This window comes from Palaemon carinicauda, chromosome 33, assembly GCF_036898095.1.
Source record: "Palaemon carinicauda isolate YSFRI2023 chromosome 33, ASM3689809v2, whole genome shotgun sequence".
In the NCBI taxonomy this organism is placed as follows: domain Eukaryota; kingdom Metazoa; phylum Arthropoda; class Malacostraca; order Decapoda; family Palaemonidae; genus Palaemon; species Palaemon carinicauda.
In genome coordinates, this window is record NC_090757.1 from 12,503,467 (window position 1) to 12,518,899 (window position 15,433).

At 44.4% G+C, this 15,433-nt stretch overlaps 1 protein-coding gene across 1 annotated transcript in view; it reads left to right on the plus strand.

Annotated features, from left to right (window-relative positions):
• Sras (Ras converting CAAX endopeptidase Sras) overlaps positions 1 to 15,433 on the plus strand; it is a 96,652-nt gene that overhangs the window by 33,075 nt on the left and 48,144 nt on the right. Inside the window, exons 3-4 of the mRNA XM_068356753.1 lie at positions 2,379 to 2,529; positions 4,838 to 5,005. Coding sequence (XP_068212854.1) covers positions 2,379 to 2,529; positions 4,838 to 5,005 — 319 coding nt within the window. The remainder of the gene's footprint in view (positions 1 to 2,378; positions 2,530 to 4,837; positions 5,006 to 15,433) is intronic.

Sequence of the window (15,433 nt, forward strand, 5' to 3'; positions counted from 1 at the left end):
TGGACAAATACTACTCAGCACCCTTTCAACCCTGTTCTAACCAGACAAGGGGGATGTTCTGGCGGACAATTTGAGGACTGTATTGACTTTGGTAGCTGGCTCTGAGTGGTCGATGGATCTTCAAGTACCAAGCAGATTCTCGACTTTGTGGATTTCACAGACAGGATACCTCTCCGCCACGTCTCTGATCAACAAGCTTCCTATGTACTGCTTGTTAGCACCTTTTTCCCCAAACACTCGACTAGGGCCCTTCCGACAACAGGGGCAGCATAGATGTCTACACGTTTTCCCTTTCCCCTCTGGTTGACCTAGTAGAATATTGTTCAACAAATAAGGGCATCCAGGCCCATCGATGACCCTCTTAGCTCCATGGTGTCACCAGGCATAATGGTTTCTGAACTTTCTGCATCTTTCCTCAAAGGTGCCAAGCAACCTCTCTCCACAGCACGATCTTCGAAGACAACCACATGAGAAGAAGAGGGAATCTTTTGCGCAACCTATTGCAAAAAAAAGGTCTGGTTACCCCCAGAAATCATCAGCTGGAATCATCAACCGAAGTCTACCAGGCAAAGCAGGCAGCCTTCTGTGGTGCAGGTAACAGAAGGGTATCGCCTCCTTCGATGCGTCTACCCCAGTGATAACAGAGTCCGTTCAACTCTTTGGGGAGGAGACTCCTCTCAGTCATGATGGTCGAAGGCTACCGCTCAGCTTTGAGCGTAGCCTTTGACGGGAAGGGGATTTCCTCTTCGTTGAATTTGTCTACCCTCATACTGTGTCTCCAATGTACCTGCCCTCAGCTGGAAGTTAGACCGCCTTCATGGAACATGGTCAGCATATTGCAATCTTGGAAGGAGCTCCCTAGGTGCCGCTGTGTCAGACAGCAGTTCTTCACCTGACACCTGGGATGACCTTCCTGCTCGCCCTGATCCCGGTCAGAAGAACTAATAAACGATACAACCTTTCTTATGACATCAACGTCTCCCATTCCATGTTTGGGAACAGGTAATACTTAACTTCGTTCCTGAGTGTGTTTCCAGTCCCAAAATCTGGCAGCAACAGACCCCAGATTTGAGCCCTTCCAGATTGGGAGTCTTCGTCCAGTGAGGAGCTTAAGGTGTTACCTCAAAAAAACTGCAGTAGCTCGCCCTGAGAGGTAGCAATCTTCGTCAGCACGGGGAAGGTCAAGAGAAGTATCAAAGAGATCACGATCACTGCATGAATTCACAAGGTCACACAGAGGGCATTGAATCCTTAGCCTTATCCTCAGACGAGGACACCTAGAGTTCATGACATTAGGGGCATAAGTACAGTACGTCCCTAGCGTGCAAGAAGAACTACTCTATGACGCAGGTCCTATAAGCTGATATGGGGAAGTGTCAAACTATCTTCACAGCCCACTACTTGCAAGAACATGGAGACTTTCTCCATTGGCCTTGTGGTGGCTATACAACAAATAATATAAACACCTTAGGCTCCTTGAAGATCAGTTAGCAGATGGTGCAGTGCAAGTGAGTGTGTGAGCAGGGTAGCTGGTGCTACCCCCAAGCCCCCCCACCCACCGCTAACTAGCAGTGGGTTAGTTACACCTTTCTAAAAGTCTTATGGGTAGTCTTCCAGCTTGTCTAAAGTATATTTTCCGATAAGGAATTCAAGGTTTGTATCGTTAGAAAAAATACAAATTACTTAAGATTTGTCATTTCAGTCTCCTTACCTCCACCTTGCTGTCCAGCCATTCAACTTTTACTTTTTAATGCAGCTGTGGGGATTTTCCCAAGTTGCAATTCAGTGCCGAGTGGTCTCTCCAGCCCCATCGCTGGTCCATAGGGCCTAAATTCATAAATATAATACAGTCCAAGTAGTATTATTTGTATTTACTTGAATAATATGAACTACATTAAACTTGTAGAATAAACTTAATTTTTTATATTAATCTAATTTAAAATTTTCAGGTTTTTTTCTATTTAGGTCTCAGCATAGCCAATATAGTGTGTGAAGTATGTGATTTATTCCTGTCTGCCTTGGATAGCTCATGTCTAGTAATTTGGAAAGAGAGAATTTTAAAAATATATTACACGGTAGTTTGTAGGAATTTAATGTGTGAATCAAATTGGCTACCAGTGAGGAATAAGGCATCAGAAAGATCTGATTACTCATAATTGTCCTTTAGTTGTTTGCATAATCCCTTTGTTATTGTGGCTGTGATAAAATCGCTGTCAGGATAGTATTCAGGGTACAGTACTTGATGAATGTGATTGCGATTTTGAGCTACGAGGTATGTAGAATCAGAATTCATTATTAACCTAACATAGACTTTATAATTTATTGTTAATTAGTAGTATTCTGTAATTTATTCTTATATTCCATACCTTTTCCATCAGGCAAATCTATGGTTACGGATGGGTTTAAGGCTTGAAGGTATCGTCCCTGCGCTGATATTACCATTGATCCTAACGTTTATACTGTTCCTTGGCCCATTGGTTCAGTCACACCTTTCAGTGCCTATTACATTTACGTTAAAAATGTATACTGGTAAGTAACTTTAGATTTTTTTCAACCATATATTTTGATCCTAATGAAATTTTGAACTTGGGTTATTAAGAATATTAAGTAAAAGATGAAAGAGAAGCCATATCTTTTTATGTCAGGTACAATGAAATGTTTGCCCTCTTCAGTGCTTTGGATACTTATAAGTGGTACAGGATCCAACTGTGCCAGGTTAACCCTACAAGGGTGGTCAATAAAGCCTCGGTTGCTGCTTCCTCCCTGGAGGAGTCAGTTGGAAAAGCTTGGAGCAGTGTCGAGGACAGGTTATCACCGGCCAATCCTGAAAGAGTCATTGAATGCTCAATGTTATAAGTAAAATACTAAGCATTATAAATTGACCATTACTGCTATATCTAGCACTTTTCAACTGAAGTAACTTCTAATAAGTATTGTTAGAATTAATTAAAAGTAGAGCTCATTTGATAGCCTATGTAGGAAAGAGTTAATACTTAATTATGTATGTGACTGATATATTGTAGATAATTACAAGATACTTTCACAAAAGGCTTACAACATTGGTTTGTCAAATCAAGACCTAATTCTACATTACAGAGTTTGTATGTCCAACATTGAGTGTTAGTAGAGCCTTTCTCTGTCAGTTGTGTGGTACAATTTGTTGGTCATTTTAAATTGTTCACATTCTTTTTCATGGTTCATCCAGTTTGTTTTATTTGTTTTCTATTTATTACTTAGAATTGATGACAAGGCCTGCCCTTACCTTACAATCTGTTTCTCCTCCTCCTCATCATCACCATCAGTTCTTCATATTTTATATGTGATGTATTCCACTGTCCTGAGTATCTTCTGTGGTACCATTTGTTACACAATACTATAAAGTTTGCTGTTTTAGTAACTTGACTTTTCTACTGCCTAGCGTCAGATTTATATCCATTTACTTTTTTTTATTTCTAATACAGCACAATATAAATTACTCCCGAAAGCCTCTAGTAACGGATTAGACATTCTTCATTTGCTTGAATGCATAAGTTCATTGAAGGAGTTCTTCAAGTGGTACCATCGTAGGTTTCTATGAAACATTAAATGTTCAACAAAACTGAATTTGAAAATCTTTGTCCCTTTCAGTCGGTTATACTAGATATTTCGCAATACTTTCATGTCGTGTACATCTGAAGAACTTACTGTTTGGTTGTCATTGTAAATTTCATAACTCTTATTCTAATTGCATTTGAACTTACTGTTGATGAGAGCCAATCTTGTTCAGTCATTTTTGGATGATATCCCTCCGTGTGGAGCATCTGGAACAATTTAGTCTGCTTAGGTATACAGTACAGTACTGATTGGTATGCAAGACTCATTGTATTATTTCATTAAGCAACTTGATGTGAATGTTGATAAGGTTTCTTTTCCTCTCACAATTTAATTGACACTAAGAAAGCTCTGGGTGATAGGAGGGTAGATGTGAGAGAGGCAAGAGAGCGTGCTAGAAATAGGAATGAATGGCGAGCGATTGTGACGCAGTTCCGGTAGGCCCTGCTGCTGCCTCCGATGCCTTAGATGACCGCGGCGGTAGCAGCAGTAGGGGATTCAGCATTATGAAGCTTCATCTGTGGTGGATAATGTGGGAGGTTGGGCTGTGGCACCCTAGCAGTACCAGCTGAACTCGGTTGAGTCCCTTGTTAGGCTGGAGGAACGTAGAGAGTAGAGGTCCCCTCTTTTGTTTTGTTTCATTTGTTGATGTCGGCTACCCCCCAAAATTGGGGGAAGTGCCTTTGGTATATGTATGTAATAACCCAGAAATCTTTGTAGTCTTTTCGGAAACTCAAAGCCTAACTCAAATCGACCTTCTTTTCCAATTTTTTGATACATGATTTTTTTTTTTTTATTATTTCTATCATCATGATGGGTGCAGGTCTTGAAACATTTAATGTAATATATAGTTAGGAGGATTTTAGCTATAAAATATCCTTTATAGAAGGCATCTCTACGTCAGTGCAGAGGCACCTTTCTTTGGGTTAATTGTTTGTTGCTGTTTAATACCAGAGATGTATGTTTCATTGTGATTGCATTATTGATTGAGCCTTGATAAGAATTATAAAGCTTTTTTTGTATGGATAAATACGTAGATAATCTTATTAGTTTGTTGTTTTTAAGACATTATTTCAATCATCTGCTTTAATTTTAATCTTTTCATTGATTTAATGGCCATCCATGCAAGACTTAAGAAAGTTTACCCTGGTAAAGCTATCTAATAATGATAAACTTTGATCAAAATAGGTTTTTTATTTTTTCCATTGTGGTATTGTTTATGCATTGCTGTTATTTTCTTCCCCAGATCCTCTCTACTGGTACAACACAGCACAAAATCCAATTTGGTGGAGAAACCAAGTGGTTGCTCCATTCTCTGAAGAATTCACGTTTCGAGCTTGTATGCTGCCAATTCTTTTACAATGCTTTCCTTCAGGGAAAGCCATTTTTATTGCTCCATTGTTTTTTGGTGTTGGTGAGTTTCAATTTTATAATGTACATTTTAATCATATTTTTGTTTGTTTTTTTATGGTGTCAGACAATTTTTTCGAAATCAATTGCGCGAAGGTAAATTTCTCGAATTCAATTGACCGAAAAATAATTTCTCGAACTATCATTTTCTTGAATGTCAATTACTCAAAAACAAACAAGTATATTTCTCGAACACTATCGAAAGTATCCCATAAGCGCCAAAGACCAATTTATAAAGAGGTTATTAGCATTCCGTGATGTCCTGTATGTATGGGCGTACATATAATGCACGATACACTGCGTACCTATTTGTAATCACACTTTTGCGTCATTAAAGATGTTAACTTTATTTTTTCAATATTTAACTTAGCCGGTGATTATAATAGCTGCAACTCTGTTGCTCAACAGAAAACTCTAAGGTAAAACTTGCCAGCGATCGCTACACAGGTTGCGGGTGTGCCCAACAGCGCCATCTGTCGTCCAGATACCCAGTACTCAATGTAAACAAAGACTCAATTTTCTCTCTGTCGTGCTACCGACAAGACGTACTTACTCGCTGTTGCTAAACTGGATTTGTTTTCACAACTAATTGGTGAAGTACATTATTCTAGTTTTGAGCTTTCGCTGTGCAGGCTTTCTCTTCACAAATCCTTGAACTCTTTTTGATTACGGATTCTTTGTTGATGACTTTTTGATAGTTTTTGAATTCCCCTTTGACCAATTCAAAATGGCTGACCCTTCACAAGTCCCAAAATTTAGGAAGTGCAATGCTAGGGACTGTTCAAGGCGTCTTCCGAAGGCCTCTATCGACCCTCACACTGTTTGTTCCAATTGTCGGGATAAAACCTGTCAATTGGAAGATCGATGTGAGGAGTGCGTTGGGCTTTCGGAATTCGATTTTATCGAATTCCAAAAGTATACACGTAGGCTAGAGAGAGATAGAGTTAGGAGAAGTTCCTCTCGTTCTATTGACATTTCCTCTCCTCATGCCCCACAACCTATTCCTTCCCCTGTAGTGGTTGCTCCTAATCCCCCTTCTGGCACTCAGGAACCTTCGATGGCTGATATGATGCGTGCCATCCAAGCTCTGGGTGAGAGAGTTGAGTCCCTGGCTAGTGACCGTAATCAGCTCATGGCGGATGTGAAGGAGCTGAAGTGTAAAAGTGCAGTGGGAAGTGTTAAAGTGAGTGATAGTGTTGTGGATAGTGTTGCGCTTGAGGGTTCGTCTGTTCGTGCCTGTCGTCCTCCTAGTCCGGGACCTCTTGCAAGCTCCCAAGTCCAGGGGAGAAGCAATGTCGTACGACAAATGGGTTCGAGAGGCTTTAATCAGCGAACAGACGTTCCCTCCGTGGTATCGGGCGTATCTACCCAAGATCGCCCCTGCCTAACAAAGACGAGAGAGCCCATTTATACCTCGTCTTCGGAAGGTGTTTCTCGCAAGAAACCATGGACCAAGGTCTCACGACCGTTAAAGCGCAAGTCGGTCCCTTCCGCGCAAGTCCAACGGCCCAGCTGTAGCCACTGGGTCAGTTCGGACTCGCTGCAGTCATCCGATGACTGCTCACCTCCTAAGAGAGGCAAAGCGGTACCGCTTCAGACAGTTACACCGTCTGTCGCCGCACCTGCTCCTGTAGACCCTAAATGGTCTTTACTGCAAGACATGCAGTCTCAACTAACGTCGCTTATGCAGGACTTTCGTGCGGAGAAGGTTGCTGCCGCACCAGCTAGTGCAGCTCCTTGCCTACAACCACCCACACGATCGGTTGTGCGTCCTGGGGACGCTGAGGTAACCTTCTCACGCACTCCAGTGGAGAGAGTTCCGCCACCCATGCGTTCCAGTGTGATCTGCCAGCCGCATGTTGACGTTCAGCGACGCACGGAGGTATCCGTTGACGTTCGTGAGGTTCAACAACCGTCAGAGTTGTTTTGTTTTGACGCGGTGCGTCAACCTCCGCAACCCAGTGTGGTTGCCACTGCTCACCCACATCAGTCTAGACAGTCTGGAGTAGACGCTGTGCGTCCCCGCGCTGCTATGGTTGTTGCCAGCTCACAGACTGGGCAGCAGTTCCATGACGTTGCGTCCGGCTCAGTCACGCATGCACCCGTGCGACCGGACTCAGCTAACCAGCCGTTACCCACTCCGTTGCCGTTCCCTCATCAGTTCTCGGATGAGGGACTTTCTGATGATGATGGTGCTGCACACGTAGATGAACCGCATTCAGAACTGGACGAGCCTAAGTCTACGCAACCCTCTTTGGACTTTAGGAAAGTTTTGGCCCTGTTCAAAGAGATGTTTCCGGACCAGTTTGTGTCTGTGGCTCCGCGTTCTCCTCCGTCAGAGTTTGTGTTAGGCATGCCGTCAATCTCTCCTGCCTTTACTAGACTCGTCCTCGCACGCTCGTCCAAGAGAGCTTTGCGGGTGATAGGAGAATGGCTGCAGTCCAAAAAGAGTTTAGGGAAGACAGCTTTTACGTTTCCCCCTGCTAGACTCTCTTCTAGATCGAGCGTCTGGTATGCCACGGGAGAAGTTCTCGGCTTGGGAGTTCCTGCCTCTGCCCAGGGCGACTTCTCAAGTCTTGTAGACTCTCCCCGCCGCCTAGCCATGAGACGCTCAAAGATATGTTGGTCATCTTCGGACCTGGACCACCTTTTGGAAGGTATCTTTAGAGCCTTCGAGGTTTTTAACTTCCTAGACTGGTGTCTAGGAGCTCTAAGCAGAAAGATCTCTCCGACGGAGAAGGAGACTTCCTTGCTCATTATGTCCTGCATGGACAAGGCCGTACGTGATGGGTCTAATGAGCTTGCTGCATCTTTTGTGTCCGGAGTCCTTAAGAAGCGTGAAAACCTATGCTCATTCCTTTCAGCTGGAGTTACACCATGCCAGAGATCCGAACTTCTGTTTGCTCCTCTTTCCAAGTGCCTTTTTCCAGAGGACCTGATTAAGGAGATTGCCGCTTCTTTGATACAGAAGGATACTCACGATCTTGTTGCGTCCTCTGCTCGCAAAGCCACCCCTTTGCCTACCTTGTCGGCTAGACCAAGGATGGACACTCCAGCGTCCCGTTTTATTCTGCCCTTTCGTGGCAGAGCCTCCAGCAGAGGAGGTGCTCGTGCCGAAGGGAGACGTGGAAAGAAGAAAGGAACCAAGTCCTTTAAGGGCAGAGTCTGACTGCCACCTTCTTCAGACAGCAGTGGGAGCCAGACTCAAGAACTTCTGGCAGACCTGAGAAAAGAGAGGCGCAGATGCACAATCTGTGAAGTTGCTCAGAGAGGGGTACAAGATCCCGTTTGTACGAAAACCCCCTCTAGCAACGTCTCCCATCGATCTCTCTCCCAGGTACAGAGAGGAAGACAAGAGACGAGCATTGAAACAGGAAGTGTCTCTCTTACTAGAGAAGGGAGCGGTAGTCAAAGTCCTGGACCATCAAACCCCGGGATTCTACAACCGTCTCTTCTTGGTGTCAAAGAAGACAGGAGGGTGGAGGCCGGTGCTAGACGTCAGTGCGCTGAATGTCTTTGTCACAAAACAGACGTTCTCCATGGAGACCACAAAGTCGGTTCTAGCAGCGGTCAGAAGGGAAGACTGGATGGTCTCATTAGACCTAAGGGACGCCTACTTCCACGTCCCCATCCACCCGGACTCCCAACCTTTTCTGAGATTCGTTTTCGAAAAGGTTGTCTACCAGTTTCAAGCCCTGTGCTTTGGCCTAAGCACAGCTCCTCTTGTGTTTACGAGGCTGATGAGGAATGTAGCCAAATTCCTTCATTTAGCGGACATCCGAGCCTCCCTCTATTTGGACGACTGGCTTCTCAGAGCTTCTTCCAGTCGTCGCTGTCTGAAGGATCTAAAGTGGACTCTAGATCTGACCAAGGAATTGGGTCTCCTTGTCAATATGGAAAAGTCTCAAGTGGTCCCATCCCAAACTATTGTGTATTTAGGGATGGAGATTCACAGTCTAGCTTTTCGGGCTTTTCCGTCGGCCCCCAGAACAAGCCAAGCCCAGTTATGCATCCAGAACATGCTGAAGAAGGAACGATGTTCAGTCAGAAAGTGGATGAGTCTGATAGGGACGCTATCATCCCTGGAACAGTTCGTGTCATTAGGAAGACTACACCTCCATCCTCTTCAATATCACCTAGCATTTCACTGGAAAAAGGACAAGACGCTAGAAGCGGTCTCGATCCCCATTTCCGAGAAGATGAAGTCTTGCCTGACATGGTGGAAGGACAGTATCAGCCTCAGAGAGGGTCTGCCCCTGGCTGTTCAGACTCCCAACCACGTTCTCTTCTCGGTCGGGAATGCTCGGGAATATGGAACTCGAGTCAAAGGACAATGCATATCAACTGCAAGGAGCTACTGGCAGTACATCTGGCCTTGAAAAGCTTCAGGTCTCTCCTTCAAGGCAAAGTGGTGGAGGTGAACTCGGACAACACCACTGCTTTGGCGTACATCTCCAAGCAAGGAGGGACCCACTCACTGACGTTGTACGGGATCGCAAGGGACCTTCTCACCTGGTCAAAAGGTCTAAACATATCGCTAGTAACGAGGTTCATCCAAGGCAACTTGAATGTCATGGCAGATTGTCTCAGTCGGAAGGGACAAATAATTCCAACAGAATGGACCCTCCACAAGGATGTATGCAAGAGACTTTGGGCCACCTGGGGCCAGCCAACCATAGATCTCTTCGCAACCTCGATGACCAAGAGGCTCCCAATATATTGCTCACCGATCCCGGACCCAGCAGCAGTTCATATAGATGCCTTTCTCCTAGATTGGTCACATCTAGATCTATATGCATTCCCTCCGTTCAAGATTGTCAACAAAGTACTGCAGAAGTTCGCCTCTCACGAAGGGACAAGGTTGACGCTAGTTGCTCCCCTCTGGCCCGCGAGAGAATGGTTCACCGAGGTACTTCGATGGCTAGTAGACGTTCCCAGAACTCTTCCTCTAAGGGTGGACCTTCTACGTCAGCCACACGTAAAGAAGGTACACCAAGGCCTCCACACTCTTCGTCTGACTGCCTTCAGACTATCGAAAGACTCTCGAGAGCTAGAGGCTTTTCGAAGGAGGCAGCCAGAGCGATTGCTAGAGCAAGGAGAACATCCACCCTTAGAGTCTACCAATCGAAGTGGGAAGTCTTCCGAAACTGGTGCAAGTCAGTATCTGTATCCTCGACCAGTACCTCTGTAACTCAAATAGCTGACTTCCTCTTATACCTGAGGAAAGAACGATCTCTTTCAGCTCCCACTATCAAGGGTTACAGAAGCATGTTGGCATCAGTCTTCCGTCACAGAGGCTTAGATCTTTCCAACAATAAAGATCTACAGGACCTCCTTAAGTCTTTTGAGACCACGAAGGAGCGTCGTTTGGTTACACCTGGATGGAATTTAGACGTGGTACTAAGATTCCTCATGTCAGACAGGTTCGAGCCGCTACAATCAGCCTCCCTGAAAGATCTCACCTTAAAGACACTTTTCCTGGTATGCTTAGCCACAGCTAAAAGAGTCAGTGAGATTCATGCCTTCAGCAAGAACATCGGATTTTCATCTGAAACGGCTACATGTTCTCTACAACTTGGTTTTCTAGCCAAAAACGAGCAGCCTTCTCGACCTTGGCCGAAATCGTTCGATATTCCAAGCTTATCGAATATGGTTGGAAATGAACTAGAAAGAGTCTTATGCCCTGTGAGAGCTCTTAAGTTCTATTTAAAACGAACTAAACATTTACGAGGCCTGTCTAAAGCTTTATGGTGTTCAGTTAAGAAACCATCTTTGCCTATGTCAAAGAATGCTTTATCCTATTTTATCAGACTGTTAATACGAGAAGCTCATTCCCATCTGAGTGGGGAAGACCAAGCTTTGCTGAATGTAAGGACACACGAAGTTAGAGCTGTCGCAACTTCCGTGGCCTTTAAACAAAATAGATCTCTGCGAAGTATAATGGACGCAACCTATTGGAGAAGCAAGTCAGTGTTGGCGTCTTTTTATCTTAAGGATGTCCAGTCTCTTTACGAGAACTGCTACACTCTGGGACCATTCGTAGCAGCGAGTGCAGTAGTGGGTGAGGGCTCAACCACTACAATTCCCTAATTCCATAACCTTTTTAATCTTTCTCTTGAAATGTTTTTTATTGTTGTTTTTGGGTTGTCCGGAAGGCTAAGAAGCCTTTCTCATCCTGGTTGATTTGGCGGGTGGTCAAAGTCATTTCTTGAGAAGCGTCTAGATTAGGGGTTTTGATGAGGTCCTGTTGTATGGGTTGCAACCCTTGATACTTCAGATCCTAGGGGTCGATCAGCATCCTAAGAGGATCGCGAGGCTCCGTAAGGAAGACGTACTTAAAAAGGCAGAGTAATTGTTCAAGTCGACTTCCTTACCAGGTACCTATTTATTTTATTTTTGTTATTTTGATAACTTCTAAAATGAAATAAAAACTCTTAGCTCATAATAATGTAAACATATATTGCTGGTCTCTACCCACCCCCCTGGGTGTGAATCAGCTATTATAATCACCGGCTAAGTTAAATATTGAAAAATGTTATTTTGATAATAAAATAAATTTTTGAATATACTTACCCGGTGATTATAAATTAAAGGACCCTCCCTTCCTCCCCAATAGAGACGCAGTGGAACAAGGAGAAAATTGAGTCTTTGTTTACATTGAGTACTGGGTATCTGGACGACAGATGGCGCTGTTGGGCACACCCGCAACCTGTGTAGCGATCGCTGGCGAGTTTTACCTTAGAGTTTTCTGTCGAGCAACAGAGTTACAGCTATTATAATCACCGGGTAAGTATATTCAAAAATTTATTTTATTATCAAAATAACATTTTTTAGATAAAATAATACAGTATGGAAAAGCAAAGTAGAAAGAAAATGAGTGAGACTAAAGCAAGTGAAAATCAGAAAATAAAAAGAGACGAAGAGAGGCCTGTCGAAGAATATCTACGAAGTGTAGCATACAACATTTCATTTTGATTGATTAAATTTTAATACTGTATTTCATTCTAAATGATAAAGGGATTTTGACGAAGGAAAAATCTATTTCTGGGGAGAGACCTGTGACGCCCGGCGAAAAAGTCCTTCTTTGTACTTTTTCTGATATAAATCTTCCAAATATACCAGAGAAAATTAAAAGCATGGAATGCAGAGGCTACAACCCTCGCGCGAGCACCTTGTTGGTGTCGTATATCTAAAAAGGGCGTTTGTAAAACACTATTCACAGGCTGTCTTCCATTTAGATAATCCCTTCATCAAAGGGGGAGGGCCGTGACAGGCCCTAGAGAATACAGTTGGGATACCCTACCGACACCTACCACTCGCGCTCACCAGGTCACCCTTCTGCAAGAACATATGGCTTGGCAAGGAAAAGGGTGGGTCCGTACAAAAATAATCGGGAAGGGTTTCGCCGGGCGTCACAGGTCTCTCCCCAGAAATAGATTTTTCCTTCGTCAAAATCCCTTTTCTGGGTCGACCTGTGACGTCCGGCGAAAAGGTACCAGAGAATGCCTTCCAAGCCCAATAAAATAAAAACATAATGAGGAGAATACAATCACCATGTACGACAATACTATGATATAATAAAGTAATCGTCCAATTACCAACCAGCCAAATGACATAGGGAACGTAAGGTTAAATAATAATGACGACAAGGAACCAACTGAGTGTCGAATCGCAAAAGTCATCAAACCTTACATGTCTAAGTATATCTAAACATTAAAGGAACGGTAACTACAATAACAGTTAAACCATAGGAAATAAACATGGCAAATATCATAGGGCTAACGAACTACCAAGGAGAGCGGCGACGTGGTGTGAGTGGCGGGTAGGAGGGAGAAGAGAAGAGATGGAAGAAAGGAAGAAGAGGAGATTAATGGGGAGAGATAAGGCTCCCCTCTGCCATCGTCGGGTATTTAAGGGCCTGTAAGATCTTTAGATATTGGCGTTTGACAACCATAGGGGATTTCCAACCCGTATATTTTTTAAAATCATCAAAGTCCCTGTTCTGGAAGTCATTGTTGGAGGCATTTACTGTCCGTATATCATGAGCCTGGGGAAATGATTCCGGATTAGTATGTTTAATGAAGTAGAGGATTTGTTGCCTGATACCGTGAATGGAAATAGTACCTCCTTGTTCCCTGATAACCAAGGGGCCAGACGAGCGGGTGGCAGTTCTAGCTAAAAAGGGGCTTGAGAGTGTGACTGTACACGGAGAAAAATCCTGGGGATGAAGAATAATCTTCCGAGAGGAGCACCTATTTTGCGGATCCTCATTTTTTAGCTAGGGAAGCTTTGTCTGGAAAAGGAGTACTTCGGCTGAAGGGAGGAAATCTATGTTTTCCGGGTTTCGTGAGAGCTGCTAGTTCTGATGTTCCATCACCTGAGGCCATAGCCGTTAGAAATAAAGTCTTCCTAAGAAGAGTGATATAAGAGCAGGATTCATTGTCCGTGTCCATCGCAAGTTTGAGAACACCGTTCAGAGACCAAGAGTCCTTTTGTGGCCGAACCGAAGGTCGAAGCCTAGCACATGTTTTTGGGGTTGATGAGAAATAGGAATCAGCTAGGTTAATGTTGAACCCAACAAGGTAGATCTTCTTCAAAGCTGACTTGATGGTGGTTAAAGTGCTAACTGTTAGGCCTTTGTCAAATAGGAACCTCAAGAAAGAGATGGCTAAATGCGGGGACATACGAGTATGGTCTGCACTCTTAGGGGACCTACTAGTTGTTAACGGCTGAATCATATTGGCGAATTGTCGAGTCCCTTTTTTGTCCCATTCGATGAAGAGATCGTTTCCGGTTCAATGTTCGCATCTCTACGAGCTGCCAACTTCCTGTAGTCCACAAAGTTAGAGTTTTGGCTATCCTTGAGTAATCTGACACAGTGAGTTTGGATACTCGGGTCAGTTTGAGGAACGGGATCCGGATGGGACTGAGTTTCAACTCGAGGAGGAGAGGAAACCAACTGTTCTTGGCCAGTGAGGTGGTACTAAAGCCACTGCGCCCCGGAAGGAGCGTAGTTTGTGTAAAAGTTTTTAGAAGATTCCCTGGGGGAGATAGGGAAATCTTCTTCTAATGGTTCCAATCCCGGGGTAATGCGTCCATGGCATAAGCCCGAGGGTCCAGGGTTGGGGTCACATAACAAGGAAGTTAGTGATTCATCTGAGTTGCGAATAGATCTACCTGGAGGCCTGGAACGAGCCTGAGTATCCACCGGAATGAAATTATGTCTAGAGACCATTCTGACTCCAGTGGATCCGTCCTGGATAGTGAGTCCGCTCTCACATTCTGGCCTCCCGCTAGGTGAGGTGCTGACAGGAACCAGTTCTCTTCTGTTGCCCAGTCGAAGATAGTGACCAGGATCTGATTCAGGTTGGGTGACTTGGATCCTCCCCTGTTGACGTAGTGTACTGCGTCTGTGCTGTCTGACACTACTCTGATGTGGGTCGACCTCGGAGGAGTCTCTCTCTTCAGGGTCAAGAACACTGCCATGGCTTTGAGAACAATGATATGGGACTGTTTCATGGAGAGTGACCAAGAACCTGAAACATCTGATGTTCGGAGTAATCCCCCCCATCCACTTAGAGACGCGGCTGTATGGAATGTCACTTGTGGAGGTGGGAATTGTAGAGGAACCGATTTGGAGAGGTCCTTCGGTTCGGACCATGGGCGTAGTCTCATTTTCAAGACAGAGGGGACCTTCGAGACCATGTCTCTTATAGGTACTGTAGCTCTCTTTCTCCAAACTCGATTGATGTCTTTGAGTTTGGCTTTTATTAGATCTGTTACTGAAGTGAATTGGAAAAGTCCGAGGATACTTTCTAAGGCTCTTCAGACACCTGTTTGTGTTTGAGAAAATTTTTTGATCTTGGAAACTATTCCTCTTACCTTTTGGAAGGGAGAGACAACGTGTGCTTCGAAAGGTCCCACTGAATGGCTAACCATTCTAAGCGGACTGATAGTTGCAGGCGAGATTTTTTGGAGATTGATCCGAAATCACAGGTTGTCGAGAAATTGAAATAATTCCTTCGTAGCTCTGTTGCCTTCTATGACCGGCCGGGTCCAAATGAGCCAACCGGCCAGATAAGCAATGATCTGTATCTCTTGGTTCCTGAGTTGTTCTAACACTCTCTCTCCCTGTTTCGTGAATATCCTGGGATCAATGTTGAGGCCAAAGGGCATGTCTTGAACACAAAGGCTTTCCTGCTTAGGCGGAAACCCAGATAAGAAGAGAAGTTTCGAGCTAAAGGCGCAAGATAATAGTCATCGGTAAGATCGACAGAGGTGGTGACGGTCCTACGGGGAAGTAAGGTCCGTACCTGAGAGAGAGTCAACATCCGGAACTTGTCGCAGAGAATGTAAGAGTTTAGCTTGACAAGTCCAGGTCCACTCTCAATGCCGCCAAGCCTTTTCGGAATTGTGAACAGGTGGCTTTGGA